Consider the following 24,821-nt stretch of genomic DNA (forward strand, 5'->3'; position numbering starts at 1 on the left):
GGATGTGACATTTCCCCCCCTGCAACTCTGTAACTAACTTTACATTTGCAGCCAGGGTTAAGATGTAAGGAAAGAAAAAGAGTCACTGAGGTTTAGAACTCTAAAAGTCTTTAAAGTTCTTCTCATTGATTTCTAATTTTACAGATGAGCTAATTAAATGGAGGCGGAGCCAGAGTGTTGGCTTTAGGGAATGGGAACTCAGTGACTGTTCTGGTACCACACATCCCCCTCACAAGGATCAGCAGAGCAAGTGTTCAGGAAAGAAGTTATATTTAATACACTTAGAAACAACTTCATAGCCATTTCCTAGAATGACAGAACATTAAAACTTTCCATTTCATTGAAGACCAACTTGTAACAAGCATAAGGGAAATACGTGTTAGAGAACAGGAAACCAGTTCTGCCCTTTTATCCCCATACATGTTAAATATTCATATTAAATATTCAATATTATGTTCATAGAATCATAAAAATCTGTGGTTTATCCTCACAGAATCCTGGAACTGGAAGGGGTTTTAGAAAGCAAGTGGTACAAATACTCTCAATGTACTGGCAAGAAAATTCAGTCCCCTAGGCTGTGACTTGCCCCAGGGCACACAGTCCAAAGCAGAACCCTGACATCCTGAAGCCCAGCTCAATGCTCTCATCATCCTTTCATGCTGAGGGTTCTTTTAGAAAACACAGAATAAAAGGAGTGGGGTCTTTCTAAAATTTTGGCTCAGGAGCTTGAGGGTACAGATTTAAACTTTAATAGGCCATCCAGGTTTTAGTTAAGAGATATTAAAGCGAACTCACTTAAATAGCTCCTCCAACCTAACTTCAGAAAGGCTATCTTGGCAGTCTTGGATCAACAGCAATTAAACTTCAGCCTCAGAACTGGAAAGAACAAACACTGAATGTAAACACCACCTGTCAAGTTCTTGGTAAATATTTTCCTTCTTTTTCTACTGAGCCTGCTCTTGTTTGAAAAGGAGAGGGACATACCGGTTCCAACTTGACTTGTCACAGCCCCTAATTCATTGTGGGGTTCATGGCAGCACCCTGAAGCCCGAGGCTGCTTGAGCCAGAGATGTTCATTTGGTTATTAACCACAATTGCCCCTGTACCTGTCAGATCTGAGTTACTGTTACCATTGCGGGTATTAAAGGCCACTGAAGATGGGTAGGATAAGGATACATGGTGCATAACTTAGGGCTATGTGGTGTTTGCCAAATGTGCCCTCTGTCCTCGAAAATATTCTCTGAACTGCTAATCATTAGCAGAACTAGTGGTCCATATCTTAAGCTACTCACTTCCCGCACTCCGCTCCCTTACTCATGCGTAGCTCTAATCTTACCGGGAGAGGCAACACAGACGATGCCAGCACCGTCAATAGTTCTATCTGAGCCTTTCCTCGCGGGCCCGGACGACTCGAACACCTGGGCAACTGTGAGGGTGCAGGGCGCGCGGAGGGGCACGCGGGGGGCGAAGGGTGTCGCCGAATACAGCCCGGTACGTCGTCGCAGCTTTAAATTGGTAAGGTCGTGGAGCCGGGCGCCCCTTTCCATCCTTCGATGGGATTTACCTCCTCTTCCAGCGTCGTTATCTCCGAGAGGTAAAGTCCCTTTAAGAAAAACAGTAGTGGACCTTTCAGCAGCAGCAGAGGGAAGGGTGTGGACGAAGCTAAGGTCGCCCGAGTCTCGCCCGCGGGGACCGTTAAGGCAAGGGTGCAGTGGCAGCCATGGTTTGCGGGGGTAGCCTGGGATTCCGCTGGGCCGGAAGTGCCCCTCGTCGCCATGGCTACAGGCGCGGGCGCCGCCCGCAACGTTCAGTTTCCATGGTAACCCCATTGTCTCAGTAGCCAGAACTCCGGCGGCGGGCGGGAAAGGTAGCGCTAGGTGAGCGTCTCTCTTCCGCAAGGCAACCCAGCGGCGCCTTGAACGAGGTCCGAAGAGGCCAGTACACTGAAGCCGCCGGCGGAAGCCGAGCTGCCAGGCTGAGGGAGCCGGGAAGCCTGGTTCTGGGCCGTGGCTCCTCTGCCCTTGGCCAGGTACGTCGCGTCACGCTTGCCTCTCGGCCGCCCTCGCCCGCTTTTCGGGCTAGAGCGTCTGCGGCCGGGGCACCGCCCACAGGAAAGAAGCCAGGGGAAGCTCGGACGTTGCTCGGAACGTGGTGTTAAGGTTTACAAAGTTAAGGCGAGACACCTGCAGAAAATAAGCGATTTGCACTTGAGAGAGGGTGGCGATAGTGGTGTTACAATTCAGGGCCACGTGAAACCGCACAGGAACAGAATTTAGGAGGTTGAGACGTCAGAACCCCTCTCCCTGGCCACAGTTTTGAAAGTAGAGATGAGAAAGACAAATTAGTGAATCTTCCCTTCTGGTCTTTGGATTGTGAATGTTGTAGAGTCTGAGTCAGAGAGCTACTCAGGGCTCAGGTGGGAATGAGTGACATTCTGCAGGGTGAAATGTGGAGGGACTTGGTGGGTACCAATGTTCAATAAATAACTGCATTCGAGTTCGATTTGATTTAATCGACAGGGATAGCCATGCGGGTTCAATTTAGCAAATAATTACAAATCAGATTTTTTGCCATGAGTTTCAGTCATTTTCCCCATCAGCTAATGACAGCAACCAAAATAGACGCATGTGTTTTAGCTCCTTAACTAGGATCACCTATTAAGTCGTGAGATGGCCCAAGGGACACGGAGTAGAATTAACCAACAAATACACTGTTAGTAGTGAGAGCTGGTTACCTGCAGAAACAGTATCTGACTTGAGTAGGAGATCATAGTTTTGTTGATTCAGGAGCTGTTAATGTGCTGGCTTAAGGGGTAAAAAAGGTAGGGGATTTTGGAGGTAATGTGAAGTAAAAATTAGAGGAAGGGAATTTAATTCGGCAAATGTCTTTAATTTCTGCTTTCCACGGTCTCCATACATGACTGTGTGTGTATGTATAGTCTATTTGTGGATTTAGGATGGGTTATATATTTGGGCAGTTTCATTTTAATGCTAATAGCATCCAACAAAGGGAAAACAGAACAGACTTCTAAGCGTTTTCTTTCAAAGCTGACCTCACATGTGATTCTTGGTAGGAAGAAGATGCGAGCCAGACCCATCCGCATCCCGACTGCCGGCAATGACACCAACTGGGACTTCTGCTTCCGTCTGTAAGTATCACACTCACTCAGTGGCCTGAAACATTGGGACCTCCACTTAAGGCAAACCTTGGTGAACTTTGCATGCATATTATATAGTAGAGAAGATTGAGCTTCTGTGTTGTATGCTAATAATGGTTCTGCTCTAATGTCCATTTGTACTTGTGCAACCTATGCAAGATGGAAAACAAATGTTTTTTCCTAACTTAAGGGAAATTTCAATTTTGTTTATAAAGATAAGTTACTTATAGCAAGATTGGTAAAGTCATGGAGAATTAAATATAGAAAAATTAATGAGAAATTGAAATTGTTTCATGAAATAAAGAGACAGTAAGTAAATTAAAATTTTCACATCATAACAGCTAATACTTATTGAGCAAATACTATGTGCCGGGCACTGTTCTAAGTACTTATGCATATTAACACAACTAATTCCCCCAAAACCCTGTGAGGGAAGTACTGTAATTACCCCATTTTTTAGATAAGGAATATGAATTAAAGAGAGGTTAGGCAATTTGCTCGAAGTCACACAGCTAGTAAATGCTATTCAAACTGGGCAGTCTGACTCCAGAGTCCATTCTTTAACCACTTCTCTATACCAGGGTTTCTCAACCTCGACACTACTGACATTTTGGATCAGACAGTTCTTTGTTGTGAGGGCTGTCCTGTGCATTGTAGCATCCCTGGTCTCTATATGAGATGTCAGTAGCACTGTCCCAGTTGTGACAAGCCAGGATATCTCCAGACATTGCCAAATGTCCCCTGGGAGCAATATTACCCTTGGTTGAGAACCATTGCTCTATACCGTGCTATCAAGTAGAAATATAACGCAAGCCACAAATGTAATATTAAATTTTTAAGTAGCCATATTAAAAAATAAAAAGAAACAGGTAAATTTAATTTTAACACCATATTTATTTATCTCAATATATCTAAAATATTACATAACGTAATTCATGAAATATTTTTTCTTCGATTAAGTCTTTGAAATTCGGTGTGTGTTTTACACCTACAGCAGATCTCAATTCAGACCAGACACATTTCATGTGCTTAATAGCCACATGAGACTAGTAGTGAACGTATTAGTGTAATTCTATACCATCTCATAAAATATCTTAAGGTTAAGGGTTATACAAATATAAAATTGAAGTTAAAAATGTAGAGTTTACAGTAGAGTATGTTGGAAATAATCAGATAATTCATATTTAATTTTACTAGTCAGAATTCACATTTATGATGGCAACATGTAGAATAAGTTAGAAACCTAGCAGATCTTTCATTTAACTGGCCTAATTTTTTTATTCTGACTATCCTTCCAGATATCTAACTGGTCAATATTCTCCAGGCATGTTTCTTACCTTTCATAGTAAAATGTTCAAAGCTAGTTCAGGGCTTGGCAGTCTCAAGTCATTTGTCAAAACCTCAATGTTTCTACTTCCTTTGAGGCCCTGCTGTTGAAGCTTGCTCCCTTTCTCAGCTTTTCTCAATTTCATTCAAGGCTGAAATTTAAATATTTAGGGCTTATAATTTTTTTTAAAAAAATTATTTATTTAAATTTATTTGTTTATTTATTTATTTTTGGCTGCATTGGGTCTTTGTTGCAGTGCATGGGCTCTCTCTAGTTGTGGCGAGCGGGGGCTACTCTTCGTTGCAGTGGCTTCTCTTGTTGTGGAGCACGGGCTCTAGGCGCGTGGGCTTCAGTAATTGTGGCACATGGGCTCAGTAATTGTGGCTCGTGGACTCTAGAGCGCAGGCTCAGTAGTTGTGGCTCACGGGCTTAGTTGCTCCACCGCATGTGGGGCAATATTACCCTTGGTTGAGAACCATTGCTCTATACCGTGCTATCAAGTAGAAATATAACGCAAGCCACAAATGTAATATTAAATTTTTAAGTAGCCATATTAAAAAATAAAAAGAAACAGGTAAATTTAATTTTAACACCATATTTATTTATCTCAATATATCTAAAATATTACATAACGTAATTCATGAAATATTTTTTCTTCGATTAAGTCTTTGAAATTCGGTGTGTGTTTTACACCTACAGCAGATCTCAATTCAGACCAGACACATTTCATGTGCTTAATAGCCACATGAGACTAGTAGTGAACGTATTAGTGTAATTCTATACCATCTCATAAAATATCTTAAGGTTAAGGGTTATACAAATATAAAATTGAAGTTAAAAATGTAGAGTTTACAGTAGAGTATGTTGGAAATAATCAGATAATTCATATTTAATTTTACTAGTCAGAATTCACATTTATGATGGCAACATGTAGAATAAGTTAGAAACCTAGCAGATCTTTCATTTAACTGGCCTAATTTTTTTATTCTGACTATCCTTCCAGATATCTAACTGGTCAATATTCTCCAGGCATGTTTCTTACCTTTCATAGTAAAATGTTCAAAGCTAGTTCAGGGCTTGGCAGTCTCAAGTCATTTGTCAAAACCTCAATGTTTCTACTTCCTTTGAGGCCCTGCTGTTGAAGCTTGCTCCCTTTCTCAGCTTTTCTCAATTTCATTCAAGGCTGAAATTTAAATATTTAGGGCTTATAATTTTTTTTAAAAAAATTATTTATTTAAATTTATTTGTTTATTTATTTATTTTTGGCTGCATTGGGTCTTTGTTGCAGTGCATGGGCTCTCTCTAGTTGCGGCGAGCGGGGGCTACTCTTCGTTGCAGTGGCTTCTCTTGTTGTGGAGCACGGGCTCTAGGCGCGTGGGCTTCAGTAATTGTGGCACATGGGCTCAGTAATTGTGGCTCGTGGACTCTAGAGCGCAGGCTCAGTAGTTGTGGCTCACGGGCTTAGTTGCTCCACCGCATGTGGGATCTTCCCGGACCAGGGCTCGAACCCTTATCCCCTGCATTGGCAGGCAGATTCTTAACCACTGCGCCACCAGGGAAGCCCCTGGGGCTTATAATTTTTAATATCCAAAATTAGTAATCTCTTTGGTAACCCCAATAGATTGAACTTCTGCTTTAGGTGGGTGAAATATGCAGCCTATGCAAAGCCTTCTATTGAGGGACTAAGCTTTCTTTCTGTGAGTTTTCTTGAGTTATGATCTCTTGTCACAGATTTCCTCCACCTTCAGTCTTTTTCAGGTATCCTAAAGACCTTACACTTTCTTTTTCCATTCATTTGTTCATTATTTAACCAGCCATTATTTGTTTTTGCTGTGAGCCAGGTATCAGGGTTTCTGAGAAACAAATGAGACTCAGCCCCAGCCCTGGTGGAGTTAACTGGCTAGGAAGCAAAGAAGACTCAGAAACAAAAACAGATTTTGAAAATGAGACTGTTGCGTGATTCGCACTATAGTAGAAGTTGGAGAAGACTTTTGCAAGCCTTGTAGTGGGTGTTTCTACTGCTACTCCAGTACTAGACTTCCAGCAGAGGTGACATTCGAGTTGGAGGAGGAGTACGAAATTCACTAGGCAGAGAACAGGCAAGTTTAGCACCTGTCTCCTGATCACAGTGCCGCGCCAGCCTTCCCTGGCTTTTCCATTGAATTTGCATGTCTTCTGAAAGCACACTTCTGTTTGTGGGCAGAAGACAGTCCTGCTGGGCCCTGGGCTTGGGCCTGAAGAAATGTTGCTGTCCTGTCCACATAACCTGGTTTGCCCACATGCCTAAATAAATATAGGTTATTTAGAACAGGACTCTGGATGGATATTAGGATGTCATTTATTCGAACCTGGTGTAAAAGGTTATGCTTGACATTTATTTTCCTTCTAAATTTTCCTCTTTTTGTTTTTCTTACAATGAACATTTATTACTTATCTAATCAGTGGAAAGGGAAGATAAATTTTATTTTTAAAACTATACAGTGGTTGAACTTTTAAAAGCTATCGTGAATACAAAGGTGATTCCTTTGGGGGAACTTATGAATAATTAAAATTTCTGTTGTTGCTCTTAATATCTTAGAATTCTATTTCTTCTGGATCACTTTATGATGTCTCTGGTAGAGTTAGGATATGGTTATCTTTTTTGTTATATAAGATTAACTCTTTGGACTTTTATCTTTATCATACCAATTACCCATTCATAATTATGTTCAGCGTCATAGTCTGAGATCTGCATGGGGTGTGTGTGTGTGTGTGTGTAAGGGGGTGCTGGGGAAGAGGGAGATTTTCAGCCCACTCAGCTCTTTCTCAGACACGTTTTTTGTTTTTTTGTTTTGTTTTTTCTAACATAATTGAGAAGGTCATTTCTCTTCTGAATCTGCACTTGACCCAGTGTGGGTTCTCTCCCCTCTCCTTGGTGGGACCACATCTTCTTTAGTTACTATTTATGTTGAAGCTTTTAAGAAATATGAAAGAGGACGCGTGAAGTTCTGACCTCAAAATGTTAGTTCCCTTTACCTTATTTCATTATGTCCATTTTCCCCCCTGGTTTGGATCAGAATTTTAGAACATCAGGGATCTTGGAGATCTTCCAATTCAGCATCCTCAAGTCATTGGAGCTCATAAAATAAGAATAGCTAATGTTAAAAGAGCACTTACTAAATAGCAGGCTATGCTAAGTGATTTATGAGTATTATCTGATCTAATCCCATAACCTCATCAGGTGGGTATTCATACTGACTTCATTTTACAGTGAAGCAAATCAATAACTTACTTAGGGTCACATGGTTGGTAAGCAGCAGGGCTGCGACTCTGCCATAGGTGGGAGGTTCACTAAATCTGTTTGATTGGAACCGCTACATTGCCGTTCTAATTCTTGGCTTTGCAGGTGACGTGAGTTCACAACCTAGCTTTATTCTACAGGTTTATTTTAGAGATCATATCCCTAGCCCCCAGTTGGGAGGGCTCTGTCCTTCAGTGCTGCCTTGTTTGAGATATGCAGGGTTAAACCCGACTCCGTGTCCCTCTCTGGTACCCACAGGTCACAGCAAACCAAGATCCCAGGGCATCAGCGAACAGATGAGTTGTATCCCACTAGTGGGTCTGGAGAGAGCGAACAAGTTGCTAAAGCCAAGGAGGAGAAGGCCATAGACCGTATGTCTCTTCCCAAAGAGAAACTGGCCCAATCCCAGAAGAAAGTAGCTCAGCTGATTAAGGGGAAAATGATAATAAAACAAAAAACTCACTGGGTTTTCCATTTAAAAACACGTCCATGACTTGAGAAGTTCTTCCTTAATTGCAGATCGAAGGACATGACGTAGAGGAAGGTGTTATATCTCTTTATATGTGGAAGAAAAGAAAGCAGAGCGTAGTTGGTAGCCAGCCCGCCTTCGGGCTCCACAAGTGGGTCACTGTGCATGCCTCCTTGGAGTATCTGTGGTCCTAGCTTTAAACTAAAAATTAACGTTTGGTTCTTCCTGTTGCCGTTTGATTACGTTAACTAAAAAAATCATCTTTTGATTTCACCTGAAAGGTTTCAGAATAATATCTTTTGGGTGACAAGAAGGCCAGGATAGTGAGGCAGGAGGCTGAGAACAAGGGTAGCCAGGCAGAGTCTAGGCTCAGGCCTGGCAAGGATATGGTAAGATGCCTGTGGTTACAGTGGAATCATAAGCAAACCAAAGGACCGGAAGTAGGCGGTAGCAGCAGGGGTCAGAGAGTGTAGGTATCCGTTTTCAAGAGCAAAGCAAGGACTTGGGAACTAGGACCTCAGAGCAAGCGTTTAGCAAGAGTGTTCAAAATGCGGGAACCCGAGAAGGTGTGTCAGTGACCCTCACGATTAACACACAGGCACCGGCCTGCTCCCAGAGCATTATTTATCAACAAAGGAGTTCATGTGCTGACTTACTGACTTCCTGGCCATTCCTGGCTAAAGGAAAAAATGATCTTAACGTACATGTGTGAAAACAAAACTCTGCAGATGGCTTAGGAAAGGCTGAGAGGCACTTCAGAGGGAGATGATAGAAGCTGATACTTCCCTAGATGGATGTATTTATAATATAAAGTTATCTCTGTAAATTACCCAGAAACTTGCAAAGGACCATCATCCTGACCTGGATCCAATAGTATTTCATGAACCCAGGCTAGAATGATCACTTCTAGAAAGACAAGTACCAACTACCATGGAATGCAAGTGTGGGCTTTTAAGACTTGACAGCTCCTTGGGACTTCCCTGGTGGCGCAGTGGTTAAGACTCTGTGCTCCCAGTGCAGGGGGTCCGGGTTTGATCCCTGGTCTGGAAACTAGATCCCACATGCGTGCTGCAACTAAGAGTTCACAAGCCACAACTAAGGAGCCCGCCTTCCGCAACTAAGACCCAGCACGACCAGATAAATAAAAAAATAAATATTTAAAAAAAAAAAAGACTTGACAGCTCCTTGACCAGTTTGGATAATGACAAAGATTTAGATTTAGGAGTTATATCTAGCCCAGCTCAGTGCTCACAGCCCTGAAGGACAGGAATATTGGTGGCAGGGGCAGCAGCACTGGATTGACCTCTAGAGCCCATACTGGTTGTCTCGGTTTCCCCAGGGCAGGAAGTGCGGGGATAAATGAATACAGAATGTCCAGAGCCAGGACAGAACTCAAGGCTTTGGACTCTCATTCCGGTGATTTTTCATGATGTTATGCTTCTCCCTCAGAATAGAGCTTAGTATTTACTGTGCGGTCAGCCCGTGCAGAGCTCTCAAAAATTCTGACTGAATGGATGTTTTTAAAACACAAGGGGAAACGTCCCTCTAACACTGTTTGCTTCTGTGTGTTTGAGCTGGGAGGGGTGAAGCATCAGGTTAGGAAGGAGGTGGGGTGGGGGGATCATGGGGATCAGAAGGGAGCAGTCCGTGGACCACTCTGTCTGTGTGTTACTCTGTAAATGGTTACATTCAGATAACACGTAACAGATTTGGATCACTTTGATGTTGACTCACTTTCCCTACAGTAACTCCATGAGGTAGATGGTATAGATTTCCAAATGGAAAAGGAAGCTGGGACTCCGGGTGATCTTGCCCCAAACATCACAATCAGTAAACATTAGAACGAGGGTTGAAACTCCAGGCTTTTGAGTCCTTGAAGTGCCGTTTTCACCTCACCAGGAAATAAATGCCTGACTTTGTCAATTAGTGCAGCCAGTTGATGACTGTGTTTGTAAAGTTACTGACATCTATGACCTGAAGGTGCAATTCTCTGATTTCTTAGAGAGCTCTGCCTATCAGTTCTACAGAGCCAGGGGCTCTCTCCCCGCCTCATCCTTATCTTTGCCGATCGAGAGATGATTTATTCAGCAAATACTGAATGAGCGCCTCCTCTCTGCATGGAGAGCGTACAGCAGTGAACATGAGAAATAAACTGTTCTTTTATTTATTTATTAAATTTATTGCATTTATTTATTTTTGGCTGTGTTGGGTCTTCATTGCTGTGGCGAGCGGGGGCTCCTCTTTGTTGCGGTGCGCAGGCTTCTCATTGCAGTGGCTTCTGTTGTTGTGGAGCACGGGCTCTAGGCACGTGGGCTTCAGTACTTGTGGCACGCAGGCTCATAGAGCACAGGCTCAGTAGCTGTGGCGCACAGGCTTAGTTGCTCCGCGGCATGTGGGATCTTCCCGGACCAGGGCTCGAACCTGTGTCCCCTGCATTGGCGAGCAGATTCTTAACCACTGCGCCACCAGGGAAGCCCCAGGAATAAACTGTTCTTGAGGAACTTATTTTCTATTTGGGGAGACAGATCGTAGACAAACAAAATAATAGTTACTGCAATATCAGAGAGAGGTAAATGCCATGAAGAAAAAAATCAAATAGGTAATGGGATAGTAAGTGATAGGGTGAGAGTCTGTTTTAGATAAGGTGGCCAAGGAAGGCCTCTCTGAGGTGAACGCAATGAAAATGACAGAAGAGGGTAACGATGTGTGAGGGTGTCCCAAGCTGGGGGAACAACAGGTGTACAAGCCCCAAGTTAGAAATTAGTTTGCTATGTTCAGGAACATCAGATTTGTTTAAAAATCCAGATATGTTTATTATAATAATAATAAGAAGAAGAAGAATGATAAATAACTAGCTATTTGGTCACCATTGGAGGATGCTAGTGAATGAACTCATTTGGAAAGCTGGTAAATAAAGAGAATGATTAAATCATGTATCCTGTCCTTCTGATATGAACTGTACTATTGGGTAACTAAGAAGGAGATGAGAGGAGATTTCTTATTATAAAGTTATTCCACCTAACAAGAGGGAATGATATTAGGATATCAGCGCTCTATAATCTTTTATAGATTAATTCATGTAGTTGTGCTTTTATCAGAAAGAGACAACCCAAGGTTAGGTGCCTTCTGATGGTAGAACATATGAAGTAGTTTTGCTTAAAAAAAAAAAGCTCAAGGTAACCAAACTTCTCAATCAACCACCAATATAAAGGCAGAATGGAGACTGGAAGGACATGTTGAGTGACACCGTAAAGATTCAACCAAATTTCCATTTTGGGGAAACACTGTAAACCAAATAACTCAGTTTCTTCAATAAATAATTTGCAATGAAAAGAATTAGAAATGGAGGTGGAACCCATTGATGAAAAGAGACTCAGGAGACTGAGCTCAGTGTATGGACAATTGAACTGTAAAAGAAATATCAGATTTATGAGGTAATTATTAGGTTTAGGAGACTAGGTATTTGATAGTAAGGAATCATTATTAATATTTTGGTGAGATAATGATTTTGTGGTTATATTTCTAAGTCTGTATCTTTTGGAGATACTTAAGAAATATGAAATGATTTAATAGCTTTGATTTGCTTCAAAATCATAGAGGGAGAGGGCGGATGCGTGAGGAGCTTCGCTATGAAAGCAGGTTGACTGAGTGATGGAGCTGACTCACTCTCTGTGCTGTTTTTGTATAACCGTTCAAGTTTTTCACAGTAAGAGGGTCAAAGAAGTCACTCTGGCTGTGATGGAGGAAGTAGACTATGGCGGACAAGAGTGGAGGCAGTTAGGAGGGGCTGTGGTCACCCAGGTCAAAAGTGAAGGTGGCTTGGACTAGGTACACATGGCAGAAATGAGAAGTGCGTAGCTTTGGGACTTAGGAATAGGGTGGAGCCAAGAGGACTCGATGGATTGGCTGTGGGATGGGAAGCGGGGAGGAGAGAAGAAGTTGATAGTGGACGCGGTCCTGCAATCCAGTGATAAGATACAGGCTGGAGATTTTCCTCCTTTCCAAAAAGTGTAATGACGTGTTTGCTCTCTGCAGAATACCCAAGCAAATAAGGAGCTGATTCGCTGTGTCATCCTTTCTCGGATTATTTTTGGGGGAGAACCCCGGAAATGTGCACAGGCTTTGGCCACCCTGGCGTACGGCTCCCTGACACTGAGAGGTACTCGATTTCCTCGGCTGGGTCTGGGCGGCCAGCCACACTGAGCCCACGCAGAACCACAGTCGGGGTGGGGTTGCCCAGGGGAGGGTCCATCCTGTCCCCAACTCACACCATGTCAAGAAGAGGGGAAGTCCATGGATGAGGCGGGCAGAGTGACAGGGGTCGTAGAGGTGAAGGTGATAATGAGGGAAGGAAGGCAGAGGACAGAAGCCTGGAGGACAAGAGCGTTAGGATGGGGCAGCGGAAGCGGAGCCAGCAAGCTCATAGAGTCAGGAGGGGCCAAGTCATGGAAGCCAAGGGCGGAGAAGGGGTCTCAGGAGGAAGTGCAGTGTGGCTGCAGCAGGCTCATATGGCAGAGAGAGGTCAAATGAGGTGAGGGCTGAAGACAGACCCATGGATTTGTCAGTTGGCAAGTCATTGACACTTGGTTTGGCACCAACAAGTATACTCCTTGGGCCCTGGGAGAGCCCAGATTCAGGGAGACAACTTAGGTAACTATTTGTGAAATTCTGACTTGAGGTGGTGGCAGCTTGAACCTGAGAGGAAAGTACCAGAAGCGTTTGAGGGGGATGTTTGTCTGAACCGAGGGCAGGCAGACACGGCCTCCCTTTCTTCAGAGAGATTTCTGTGGTAGGTCTGTGGAAGGAGGTTGGCCTTCATCTTCTGAAATCAACCCTTTCTGTGAGTAGCCACAGTAGACTTTGAGTTTTGCTTTTCCAGTTAGATTCCAAACTAACTCAAGACAGGTAAACAGGTTATATTATAAAAGATGGTGGGAGCACCACCCTCTTTTCCCTAACTCACAGTTCTTCCTGCCGCATGAATGGAGAACCACATTCGAGTAGTAGGTTGGAGGGGAAAAACTTTTCCTGTAAAGGAAGGTCTTTTTGTGTGTTTGTTTTTTCTAGATGGGAAAAAACAACTTCCTGATTAGCTGACGTGCCCACATAATACAACAGCACTCAGTCTTGAACCCAGACTTTCTGAGGCCTAGCCTAGAGTTTTTCTAGAATAGGTTTTGATTATGACCATACCTTGAGAATAGCCTAGGGTCTCTTATTTCAGGTATAGGCCTTACCCAGTTTCTTCACTTTAACTTTTTTTGAAGTCTGTGGTCCTTCAAATAAAACAACGAAAGCTTTGAAAAATCACAGACCTTCAAGAGGGATGAAGTGCTTGCTGAATTCCACTTAGTTTTGTTGTCATTAATCCTGCAACTGCTGTAAAATGGACAGAATTTATGAGCTAGGCTCCCATGTAGGCGGGACGTATGCGTCTGTGTGTGCTCACGCCTCGCTGCACATGTGCATGCTTTATGGCCAGCAGACCTGCCTGCCTCATTTCCCTGGGAGCCTTTTCCAGCACTGGGGGAAGGGCGTCAAGCCAGAAGGCTGATTTCTCTCGATAAATGGTCTTCCAGTACGTGTTTAGTGAGACGCTTGTATATGTGAACTTCTTTGAAGAGGGCTCTGGGAACTATAAGGGACAGAAGGCACAGTCGTTGCCTTCAGAGAACTTACAACCTCGTGCGGAAGGTGAGCTACCACGGACAACTACGATAGAAGGCACCAGAAGACCATGTGAGTGGTTTAAATACAGGGCTTTGGGGGCGCTGGGTGAAATCATTTCTGACTGAAGGTAGTAAGTGATAGATTCAGGAAGAAGTGCCATTCAAGAAGGCCCTTTAAAAATGAGTAGGGTTGGGTAGGCAGAAGAAGGGGTGGGCATTTCTGATGAAGAGCAAGGCCTGGCAGACGCACGGAGGTGGGAAAGTGCAGCGTGCGCTTAGAAAGTAACCAGCAGCGCTGGCTAGATACGGTGAGGACCACCCAGATGAACCTGGAAAGGAGGGCACTTTGGGCAGGCTGAGGAATTAGTCATTTATTTGGTAGACAAGGAAGACTATTAGAGATTTTCCAGCAGGGGGATGAATAAATCAAAGTGTGCTTTTGGAAAGGTCAGTCTGGCAGTGATAGCTAGAATGGAAGCTATCTCGTCTAGCTGTTTACATCTAGGTGTAAAACCAGGCTGGTGACAGGGGGCACGAGTGAGAAGGTAAGGATTTAAGAGTCTACGAAGGGCAGATGCCTTTACCTTTTAAGCCAGAAATCCCACTTTTGGGACTCTTTCCTGAATACACACTTAAATGGATGGTATTGTTCTTTGCAGCATTGTTTATGATAGAGAAGATTGGAAACAAGCAAGTATACTCATCACTGAAGGACTAATACACACTATGTGGTATCTACAGCCTTAGAAAGTGCGTGAGGAAGCTTATCTACCACTAGGGAAAGATCTCCTAGATCCATCTTCAGGCAACAGAGAACACACAATGCAGGACCGTGTTCGTAACATATCTCTTTTCAGGTAAGAAGGAGGGGAGAGAAATGAGAATATGTGCTTATATTCACATCAAGAAACACTGAAGGAAACACAGGAAAGAAACAAAAGTTACCAGAGGCTGCCTGTGAAAGGGGATAGAATTCGAAGTGAGACCTCTCAACATTTACCTTTTCATATAATTTTAACTTTTGAACCATGGGAATATATTACCTATTCAAAAATGATAGTTCAAAAAAGGCTGTGAAGGAAGAATTGGCAGGACATGGCATTGGATTTGGGGTTGAGGAAAAGTGAGGCCCCAAGATGACCATGAAGTTTCAGGCCCCTCAAGGTGCCGTCATCAAGAGATAAACCAGTCAGGAAAGGAAGCGAAGTGGGAGAGGAATGGTGGGTCTGGTTTTTGATATATTGATTTTGAATTACAAGAGAGAAATCCACAAGTGTATTTTTACTAGGTACTGGAAAGTTGGGACCAGAACTTGGGAGGAGAGAAGGGGAATCATAAGCATGGAAGAATATTTGAGACCAGAACTAGGGAGGAGAAATGGAAAATTATAAGCATGAAGGCCAAGGTTGAAGTTATAGGAGTTGATAAAACTTCTGAGAGGAGAGAGAAGAAAAGGAAGAAATGGTAAGACAGACCCTTGGAGAATGGATATGTTAATGGAAGGGAACAGAGGACCCTGGTAGAATGAGCAAAGAGTCAATTAGAGAGGGTTTATCAAGGAGAACTGAGTTAGAGCAGTGCCTTGGGAGCCAAGAGGAGAAGCCAAGCAGCTAAGGTGTCTGATGCTGCCATGAGATGGGGATACAAGAAACTGCGACTGCACTTACTCAGTAAGAGGCCCTTGGAGACCTCACGAGAACCATTTCTGCAGAAGCCAGATCCCAGGGATGAGGGGAAGGCATGGGCCGGTAGCCTAGGCTATGTGTGCTACGTCCTGCATAGTGAAAGGGATGAGGAGAAATAGGAGGGTAGCTAGGGAAGGCGGAAAAGTCATTTGAAGCTAATTTTATAAGAGGAGGAGACCTGGGAACATTTTAGGCAGTGAAGAAGGAGCCAGATAGAGAGTTTGAAGGTTTTAAAAAATGGAGCAATCGATGCAGCGGGGTTCAGGAGTCAATAACAAAAAAAACGCGAGGCCTTTGTGAAGCAGAGAGTGTAAAAGGCTGATGGTTGGTGAAACAGGGTAAGGGACACTAGAAGTGGAACTCTGTCACCAGCTGACCTGGCGAGAACCCTCCTGAGCCTAGGGCTTTAGTGGTTGAGAAAAGGGCAGGTGGAGGTGGCTGGTCACCTTGTGACCACTGTTTCCATGTGTTCAGGAAGGAGAAGACAGTAACATGGGCAAGCAGTTTCCTGATGTTTTGCCTATTATTAATGAAGCAATGAATTAATTTGCTAGCCTGTTATTACTGGGAACCTTCCAGGTATCTGGGTCTCTAAGTGTTGCAAAAATCTCAAAAAAGAAGCATAAGTCATGAACCCTACCTTCTCTGTCTAATTGGTAAACAAGCTGGTACAGGAACAACAGGGCATGATAAAAAGCAGTTGATCTGACCTGCAGGAAGCCTGGTACCTATCTGAAGTGAGTGTGCATTTGAGAAGGCAGCCTTTTATAGAGATTCTGTAAGCAGCTTTATGAAGAATGTCCAGAGTACATAAGGACAAGCAATAAATTGCTTAAGTGGAATGGACCCTGGTAGTAATGATGATGATAACGGCTAATGTTTATTTAAACTCATTTTATTCCTGTGTGCCAGGCACTATTTAATCCTTTTTCGTAAATTAATTAAATTAATCCTTGTAACAACCGTACAGGTGGGAGGTATTTTCATTGCCATCTTATAGGTGAATAAACTGAAGTACAGATAGATTAAGTAACTCATTCAAGTAGTAAGTGGCTGAGCCAGCTTCTGTACCTGGAAGTCTGGCCCTAAGACCCTGCTGTCTTAATCACTGTACCATGAGAACTTCTTAAATATAGGTGATGGTCAAAGGTGACAGCAGCAGCCTCCAAAGACTGAGTAGCTCCGAGAAGATTCTCTGTAGCCTGAGTCAGAGTAACAGAAGTCAGTGGTGGAATCTTACCCCAAACTAAAGCAAAATGATCGATACATTTGGTGGACAATCTCTGGACCACTTTTCCAGTTCATTAATATGCCCTTGTGATTTCTGAATCTCAGGCTCCAGAAGCAGGTCTTGCTGCCACCCTGATTTTTACCTGTAGTTGCTGCCCTGTTGGTGCAGGGAGAAGGCCGGTGTCCCTGGCTGGGGAGGGCAAGTAAAGGAAAATGACGTGATCTTGGAACAGACATTGGATTCAGGGAGGTGGAACTTGGAGTTAGGGAACAAGGTCACCAGTCTGTGAACAAGGTCACCTCCTCTAGAGAGAGAGGAAATGAGTCTTACACAGACACATATATGCAGAGTATTATTTTTACATAAAAGAGGGTGTTCTTGCAATTAGTATAAAGCAAATTCATTTCAAAATATTAGATTCTGACTCATCGTACTTTGTCATCCTGAATTTTCTCATGTAGGAAGTGCTATAAAAATATTATCACAGATTTTTTTTTAATGAAAAAGGAGCTTTTTCATACTTGAAAACTTTAGAAAACATTTGTCTAGAGCAGTGGTCTCTAAACTCTTGAGAATTAGCTCTCTTTTCACAAAAAATGTTTTGAGCACTCTCCATAAATATGTATTTATTATAAACTATGTACAATAGTATTAAATATTATGTAATATTCATAAAAATAGAAAACAAAAAGGATTGTTTTTAAAAGCAGAGAAATTTTTATTTTTTCCCCACACCCTTATGGCATCTTGCATACCCATAGGGGTACACGCACCCCACTTTGGAGACCAGAGTGGATTCTGGGAAGAGTAAAGGAGTCATTTTTTTCTTTAGGGCTGACTTTAAAGTTGAATGAGCTGTTTTAAATCAAGATCCTAGTTCAGTTTACTTAAGTACCATTGGTTACCAGCTCAGCTGTTTCATCAGAAGGACCACAATGCAGGGCATGGTGAAGGGGAGACAGGGAACTATATAATTAACTAGCTGCTGAGTTTAGAGGAAAAGGGTTCCTCTTGGGGATTTCACAGCCAGTACTGGGCCCCTAGGGCTGGGTGTGGAGCTGAGCGGGCAGCCTTGCAAAGCCTCAGAACAACTTTAGGATTTGTTTTCTGTTTAGAAGCCCAGAAGCAATGTTGTGCTGATTTGGGGGTGGTTTTCAATAGCTCATCCAGTTTCACTTTTCTCCTTCCTGTAGACCCAGGGAAGCATCTAAATGTGGTTCCTGCACTCCTTATTGACACACTCCCAAGGGCCCAGATGGTTGTGGAAAGTAACCTATTTGATAAAAAGACTCTCGGTTTCCTACTTTGGTGTTCTGGTCTGATTCCTTGGCAGAGTTTTCTGTTGCTGCTGCCTTCTCAAGACCTATGAAGACTCCCTATTACCTAGCAGATCAAGTCCAGCTTCCTCAACTTGGCACCCAAGACTCCATTTTCTCCATCCAATTCATATGTTATGTGTCTTTCAACTTAAACCTCCCTTCAGGCAGACTGGTCTTCTTACAGCCTTCCCTAATACTCCAGCACCCCCCAGCCCCACCCCACCAGTGCACGTGTACATGCGCGCGCGCGCACGCGCACGCGCGCGCGCACACACACACACACGCTTATTCTGTCTTTATGGCCTCAGGCTGTTTACTCCAAGTGGAAACCCGTTCTCGTTCTTCTCCATCAGTCAAAACCCTACCTACTCTTCAGAAAGGAGATGAGTCCCACTTCCTGTATAAAGGCTTTACTAGCTCACTGTTTCTCCAAATGTGGTCCTCAGACAGCCTACATCAGTATCACCTAAGATAGTTGTTATAAATCTGAATCCTTGGTTCTCACCTTAGAACTCGTGAACCGTAACTACTGGAGGCCCGGGAATCTGCATTTTAGCAGGGAGCTTATGATGCTCCATGCAGTTTGAGGACCACTGTCATCTGGTAACTTGACATGCAGCCCTCTCTTTCCCCACAGAGTCCAGTTTTCTTTTCAGTTGAGTCCTACAGAACAGGCATCTCCGAGTGTTCTACAAAGACTTCTCGGCTTCTGGGTCACTTTTAGGGCTCTTCCAGAGAAACTGTGTGCCCATTGCTGCAATTCACTAAGGACCTGCGCATGTGGAACAGATGAGGGCTGCAGTCATCACATGCACGTCCTTTCAAATTATCTCTGTTGCCACTGACTGCACCCGTACTGTGAAGGCGGGCTCCAAGGGCCAAAGGGAGAGCAAACTGAGGGCTGAGGTGTGAGGGAAGCATCAGAGGCACAGTGGGCCTCCCCACAGCGGCAAGGGTGAGTATGTTTCTCAGACCTGGGGGCTGCTGAGAGGAGAGCTGAAGCAGCCACGGCAGTCCCCGGTAGGGTGGAGGAGAACCCCTATGTGTTCTCTGCTGCCTTTTCTCTTTTCTCGAGTTTCCCTTTCTCATCAGGGATCACTAGACATGAGCTAGGCTAGAAGATGAGGAAATAGTTCTGTAAACTGAATACTCCCAAGTCTCCCTCTGTCAACTGGACTAATAGTTCAAGTAAGTGCCGGGAATACCAGCCTTTAGTTAGAAAATGAGGGGAAACATGCCCCATGTTCTGTCTAGCAGAGGTTTGGTATCCCCTTTGTCTTCTTTCTCTAGAGAGGGGCCTCACTGCATTTAGAAACTAGGTCTTGTGTGTGTGTGTGTGTGTGTGTGTGTGTGTGTGTGTGTGTGTGTGTGACCAATTAGATCACCAGCTTCATCTTGGATTGAAAAAAGTCCCCAGATGGAAGTAATTGTATTCATAAGCCCTTTGACTTTATAGAATGCCTTGTCCAGAAAGCTCGAATGAAGCATAGCTCTCTGTGGCATAACCTAGTTCATTCCTGGACTATCTCCATGTGTTTGGTAAAAGGGCGGCTTCTATAATTTTGTTGTCATTTTACATTTGGAGGATGGAGAAGCTTTGTGGATTGAAAAGGTCACATGGCATTAGCAGTGGATTGGGAATGGGATACTCAGCTCCCACTCCTGACTCCATCAGTGATTTCCAAACTGAGTCCATAGACGAATGCCAGGATGGCTGCATAAGAAGCATTTGTGGAGTTAATTCAAAATATGGAGTCCTGGACACTATTCCTCTAGAGATTCCAACTCAGTACGTCTGGGGTGAGGGGCAGGATGGGGGGAGCCAGGAACCTATATTCTTTACAAGCATTCCAGATAATTCTAATGCACTGCCAATTTGGGGAACCAATACTAAAGACCAAATGACAACCACACTGCCCTCCTTCCCCCTCCCAGGAATGTCTTTGACTGAAAAACCTTTTTAATGTTTCTCATCTTGCCATACACCCTCAAACTTCCCAGGCCTCCCAACTCAGGCCAAGAAACATGCTGAGTCTGCCAAGAACACACTGCTGACCTGGAAGGGAAACAGGACCTCAGACAAGGAGAAAAAGGAAATCCTGGAAACTCTGGTCATGCTCTACTACACTCTGGGGGTGGCCTGGCTCCTACAGAACCGATATCCTTCCCTTCCCAGCGGGGTCTGGAGATCAGGGCCAGGGGCCACCCATGCCACATGGGTCGTCTCACACAGGGTGAGAGGTGAAACCAAGGCCTCGTAGCTCCATTCTGACATCCAGGTCTTCCACAAGCCTCTGCTGTCCATCCAGAAAGTACGAATGTCCCTCCTGTGTCTATTCATATGAGCTCTGAGTTAAGCCATGGGAGGGTTCTCACTGGGGACACATCCTCTGGCCAGCTGAAAGTTTTTGGAGCCTGTCCTGCTCCTCATACAGCACTCAAGACAGTGTTAGCAATGAGGATGCAGGTGATAGCGGTGGTGGCCATGTGGGAAGATGGAAAATGAATGGTAATTTAAAGCACTGTTTGTCAGAGTAGGCTGCACATTGTAATCCCCTGGGGGAGCTTTCAGAATTATTGCTATTTGGGTCCCACCCCAGAGAGTTTGATTTAGTGGGTCTGGGGTGCATCTGTTCACTGAGATTTTTAAAAGCCCCAGGTGATTGTAACATACAGCCCAAAACCTCTGATTTAATGTACACGTGATCATTTTAGTTTTTCTGAAATGCCGCTGAGAACACTGCCCATGAAACCAGAGGCCAAGCAAAATAGACAAAAGAAATAGTTCTCCATATTTCCAGAGGGGAACTGTTACATATGCCTCTTCTCAAAAAGCTTGTGATTTTGACAGCTCCTTTTGGTACTATCTCCACTTGAAAACCGTTCAGGGTCTTTCATGTTCATGAATAATCATAAGCCCTCTGTGAGCCCATGTGTCCCCAGTCTCCCCTCTCTACACATTCCCCTCTCTAGTTTTTCGGTCCTGATGCTCAACTTGCAAAATCTGATATGTTTCCTCCCTCTCTTATGCCCTTAGTAGAGGGCTATTGAAAATGTGGGATAGAAGGATATTTGGGAATTAAGGGGATTTTCTTTCCTATTTGCCTCTCGCCAGAAACCTGCTTTGCTTGGATTTTCTAAATGACCCAGAAAGTCCCCTTCAGCAGAATTAGTTCCTCTCTTTTACCATTCACAGAAACCCACTTGGGAAAAATGAATAATTGTTGTCACACAGTAGATGCCTCTAAGGAAATCCAGTGTAATTTACGGTTTCCGTTCACTCCAAACGCTCACCACCCGTCTTAGCCCTGGATTGCAGCAATACCACAGGACACCCAGGGCCCTGTTCCTTTTCTGAAGAATTCTCCCTTCTTGACAACATATATAGATGGAAAATAGAGAACACAGGGAAGGGTGCATTTTCAAATACTGCTTCGTTTTCCCAAGGGCCCCTTTTGTTTGCTTACCAACTGCTGCCCCTGGTCAGTGGGGCGGCGGGGGGGGGGTGTGTACCTGGCATTCTTGACTGTTTCACTGCCAGAGAGGCTTATTTCAACCTGCAGAAGTCAGAAACATGAAGGAGCTGAAAAAATCGTATAAGGGAGGTCCTTCTGGATTACAGGTCTCAGAGAAAGACCTAACAATTGCTTTGGGCAGGTAAGATCTGGGCTTAGACAAGCTTGGACTTTTATGGCTAAGGCCTGGAATTACATGATTGTCTTGTACTCTTTATATAAAGGGAGAAAAATATTCAGAGCCAAAGACCCAGAGACTCAAATGATAGTAAAAGAGGCTCATATTTGCCAAACGCATATACCATGGTCTAAGCTTCGTGTGCTCTGTCCCATTTAATCCTCACAGCCACCACTGAGGTAGTTGGTGCAATAATTATGTCCTTAGAGAGGGGGCAAAGAAACTGAGCCGAGGTTAAACAAACTGTCCAAGGTGAAGCTTTTTTTTAATATATAAATTTTATATATTTATTTTTGGCTGCGTTGGGTCTTCATTGCTGCGTGCGGGCTTTCTCTAGTTGCGGCGAGTGGGGGCTACACTTCATTGTGGAGCACGGGCTCTAGGTGCGTGGGCTTCAGTAGTTGTAACACATGGGCTCGGTAGTTGTGGCTCGTGGGCTCTAGAGCGCAGGCTCAGTAGTTGTGGTGCATGGGCTTAGTTGCTCTGCGGCATGTGGGATCTTCCTGGACCAGGGATCGAACCTGTGTCCCCTGCATTGGCAGGCAGATTCTTAAACACTGTGCCACCAGGGAAGCCCCAAGGTGATAAGCTTTAAGTGTTGGATCTGAACTTGATCTGAATTTACAGACTGTTAGCCCTTCCTTGTGCTGCCTTTCATACTTACTGTAAAATTACATTTTTTTTCTGAATTGCCACCTACTTTTGTCATCAAGTATGACAGTTTAAAAGATGAGGAAGGAACAGTTAATGAAGACAGTTTATTGGAGGTCCATGAGTTATGCATAGCACGTGCATTTTAAGGGAAAGTTGTATTCCATATGGAAAGAAAGTTCATGGAATTTGTTCAAGCCAGAATGAGACTTAACTGTTTCACAGTTGAGTTAGGGATCCTCGGAGAATCAGAATATTTAGATACGAGAGGGGGCCCATCAGATTATCAGAAGAAAAAAAGAATAATTAAAAGTTTACTATCCCCTAGAGTTTTCAAATATCTTCACATACTTAAAAGAAATCTGTTTCCAAAACTGTAAGCACTTGGCATGGTAGGGTAGGTGACGGAATGGTAAGGAAATGACATGAGTCATGCCTGCCTCCTCTAAAAAGCCATGAATCTAGAAGTCAAATGGGAAATGGCAGGGAGATGTCTGAATGTCCAGAGTTAAATATTGAATTAAGTCCACAGGCCCATAATTTAGAGTCTAGTGAATGTCTACTGCTGTCACACGGGGCAGTGACTAAGGTTTTTGTGCTTATGTGAAAGATAGCCTTGTTCCTCTTTCAGAATAAACTTGAGTGCATATTTCATTCATCCATTCCACTGTTGACCTGTTTTGTACATGCACTGTTCTAAGTGTTGGAACGTTTACTAAAGTATAACTACCTCCTAGACACTGTTCTAAGAGCTTTACATAATTTATTTCACTCAGTCTTATACCACAAGCCTATGAGGTAGTATTTTTCTTTTTAATTTACAGATAAGAAAATTAAGCCATGGAAAAATTAAGTAGCTCAGGGTGACAGAACTAATAGTTTAGGAGAGCCAGCACTGCGTCGTCTGAATCCCTAGCTTACCTTCTATGACACACTGAGTTATGTCTGATACCCACCAAATATCTAGGAAGGGCAAATCCTTTTTCCCATTTGAAGGGTGGGGAAAATGAGGCCAGATTGTTCAGGCAGGTCAGACAACTTGGCTGATTATCTCCCTACAAGCTCTTGATGAAAGGCATTATCATTCTATAACTTCTGCTCTTATGGTCAAGGGAAATAGTGGTCTGATTGATCCAAAAAAAAATTTGTGTGTGTGTGAAGAATTATCAGATAACATGCCTTATATATTCTTTTGACTGCAAATTCTAATCTTCAGAGGAGGGAGAAATCTTCCAGCTTAAAATATATTGTAACTATTGCAGAGTGCCTTATATAAAATAATTTTATACACACACTTGTATTTTTAATTCAATTTGGGAATACAAAGATGGGGGCATGGGGTGAGGGAGAAGAAATATTCATTGTGTATCTACTATATGTTAGACAATTTTACATATTATTTTAAATCTAATCTTCATAACAACCTTGTAATTTAGGTATTCTTAACCTTCTTTTATTTGGAGGGAAATATATAAAGACTCCTGGAGTTTGCCCATAAAGCTAATAACTGTGAGAAGCAGCTTTGAACTACTCATGTTCTTCTCTTTGTGTCTTGCTAACTCTAGAAAGATAAACCTTAATGAATGCTATTTTATTACCATTAAAAAATTATATTCCCCATTTTGTTTTGGAAATTTGAAAAAACAGACATATATGAAGAAAATAAAAGTCAGTTGTAATGTCACCACCCAGACATAACTGCTATGAATATTTCAGTTATCTCTCTCTCTCTCTTTCTATATATATATATATTTAAATATAAATATATGTGTATATACACACATATATAAACACACACACATATATACATGTCAGGATTATATATATATATTTAACATCTTTATTGGAGTATAATTGCCTTACAATGGTGTTAGTTTCTGCTTGATAACAAAGTGAATCAGCTATACATATCCATATATCCCCATATCTCCTCCCTCTTGCATCTCCCTCCCACCCTCCCTATCCCACCCCTCTAGGTGGTCACAAAGCACCGAGCTGATCTCCCTGTGCCATGTGGCTGCTTCCCACCAGCTATCCATTTTTACATTTGGTAGTGTATATAGGTCTATGCCACTCTCTCACTTCGTCCCGGCTTAACCTTCCCCCTCCGCGTATCCTCAAGTCCATCCTCTATGTCTGCGTCTTTATTCCTGTCCTGCCCCTAGGTCCTCCAGAACAATTTTTTTTTGTTTGTTTGTTTTAGATTCCATATGTATGTGTTAGCATACAGTATTTGTTTTTCTCTTTGTGACTTACTTCATTCTGTATGACAGACTCTAGGTCCATCCACCTCACTACAAATAACTCAATTTCGTTTCTTTTTATGGCTGAGTAATATTC

The 24,821-nt window shown here is 43.3% G+C and overlaps 1 protein-coding gene and 1 long non-coding RNA gene across 2 annotated transcripts in view; both read left to right on the top strand.

The window, feature by feature from the left end:
* The first annotated feature begins 1,945 nt into the window (after positions 1–1,945).
* The window catches only part of TTC23L (tetratricopeptide repeat domain 23 like), a 44,910-nt gene continuing 22,034 nt past the window's right edge, over positions 1,946–24,821 (top strand). Inside the window, 7 exon segments of the mRNA XM_055086524.1 lie at positions 1,946–2,029; positions 3,074–3,148; positions 8,023–8,230; positions 12,269–12,392; positions 20,139–20,295; positions 21,673–21,701; positions 21,704–21,794. Of these exon segments, the coding sequence (XP_054942499.1) occupies positions 3,081–3,148; positions 8,023–8,230; positions 12,269–12,392; positions 20,139–20,295; positions 21,673–21,701; positions 21,704–21,794 (677 nt within the window). The 5' untranslated portion in view covers positions 1,946–2,029; positions 3,074–3,080.
* On the top strand, positions 13,883–18,108 carry LOC114486706 (uncharacterized). Its single transcript, XR_003680893.2, has 3 exons — positions 13,883–13,972; positions 14,644–14,759; positions 18,012–18,108. It is a non-coding gene; the product is annotated as an uncharacterized lncRNA (long non-coding RNA).

The sequence above is a fragment of the Physeter macrocephalus genome, chromosome 8, assembly GCF_002837175.3.
Source record: "Physeter macrocephalus isolate SW-GA chromosome 8, ASM283717v5, whole genome shotgun sequence".
Classification (NCBI taxonomy): Eukaryota; Metazoa; Chordata; class Mammalia; order Artiodactyla; family Physeteridae; genus Physeter; species Physeter macrocephalus.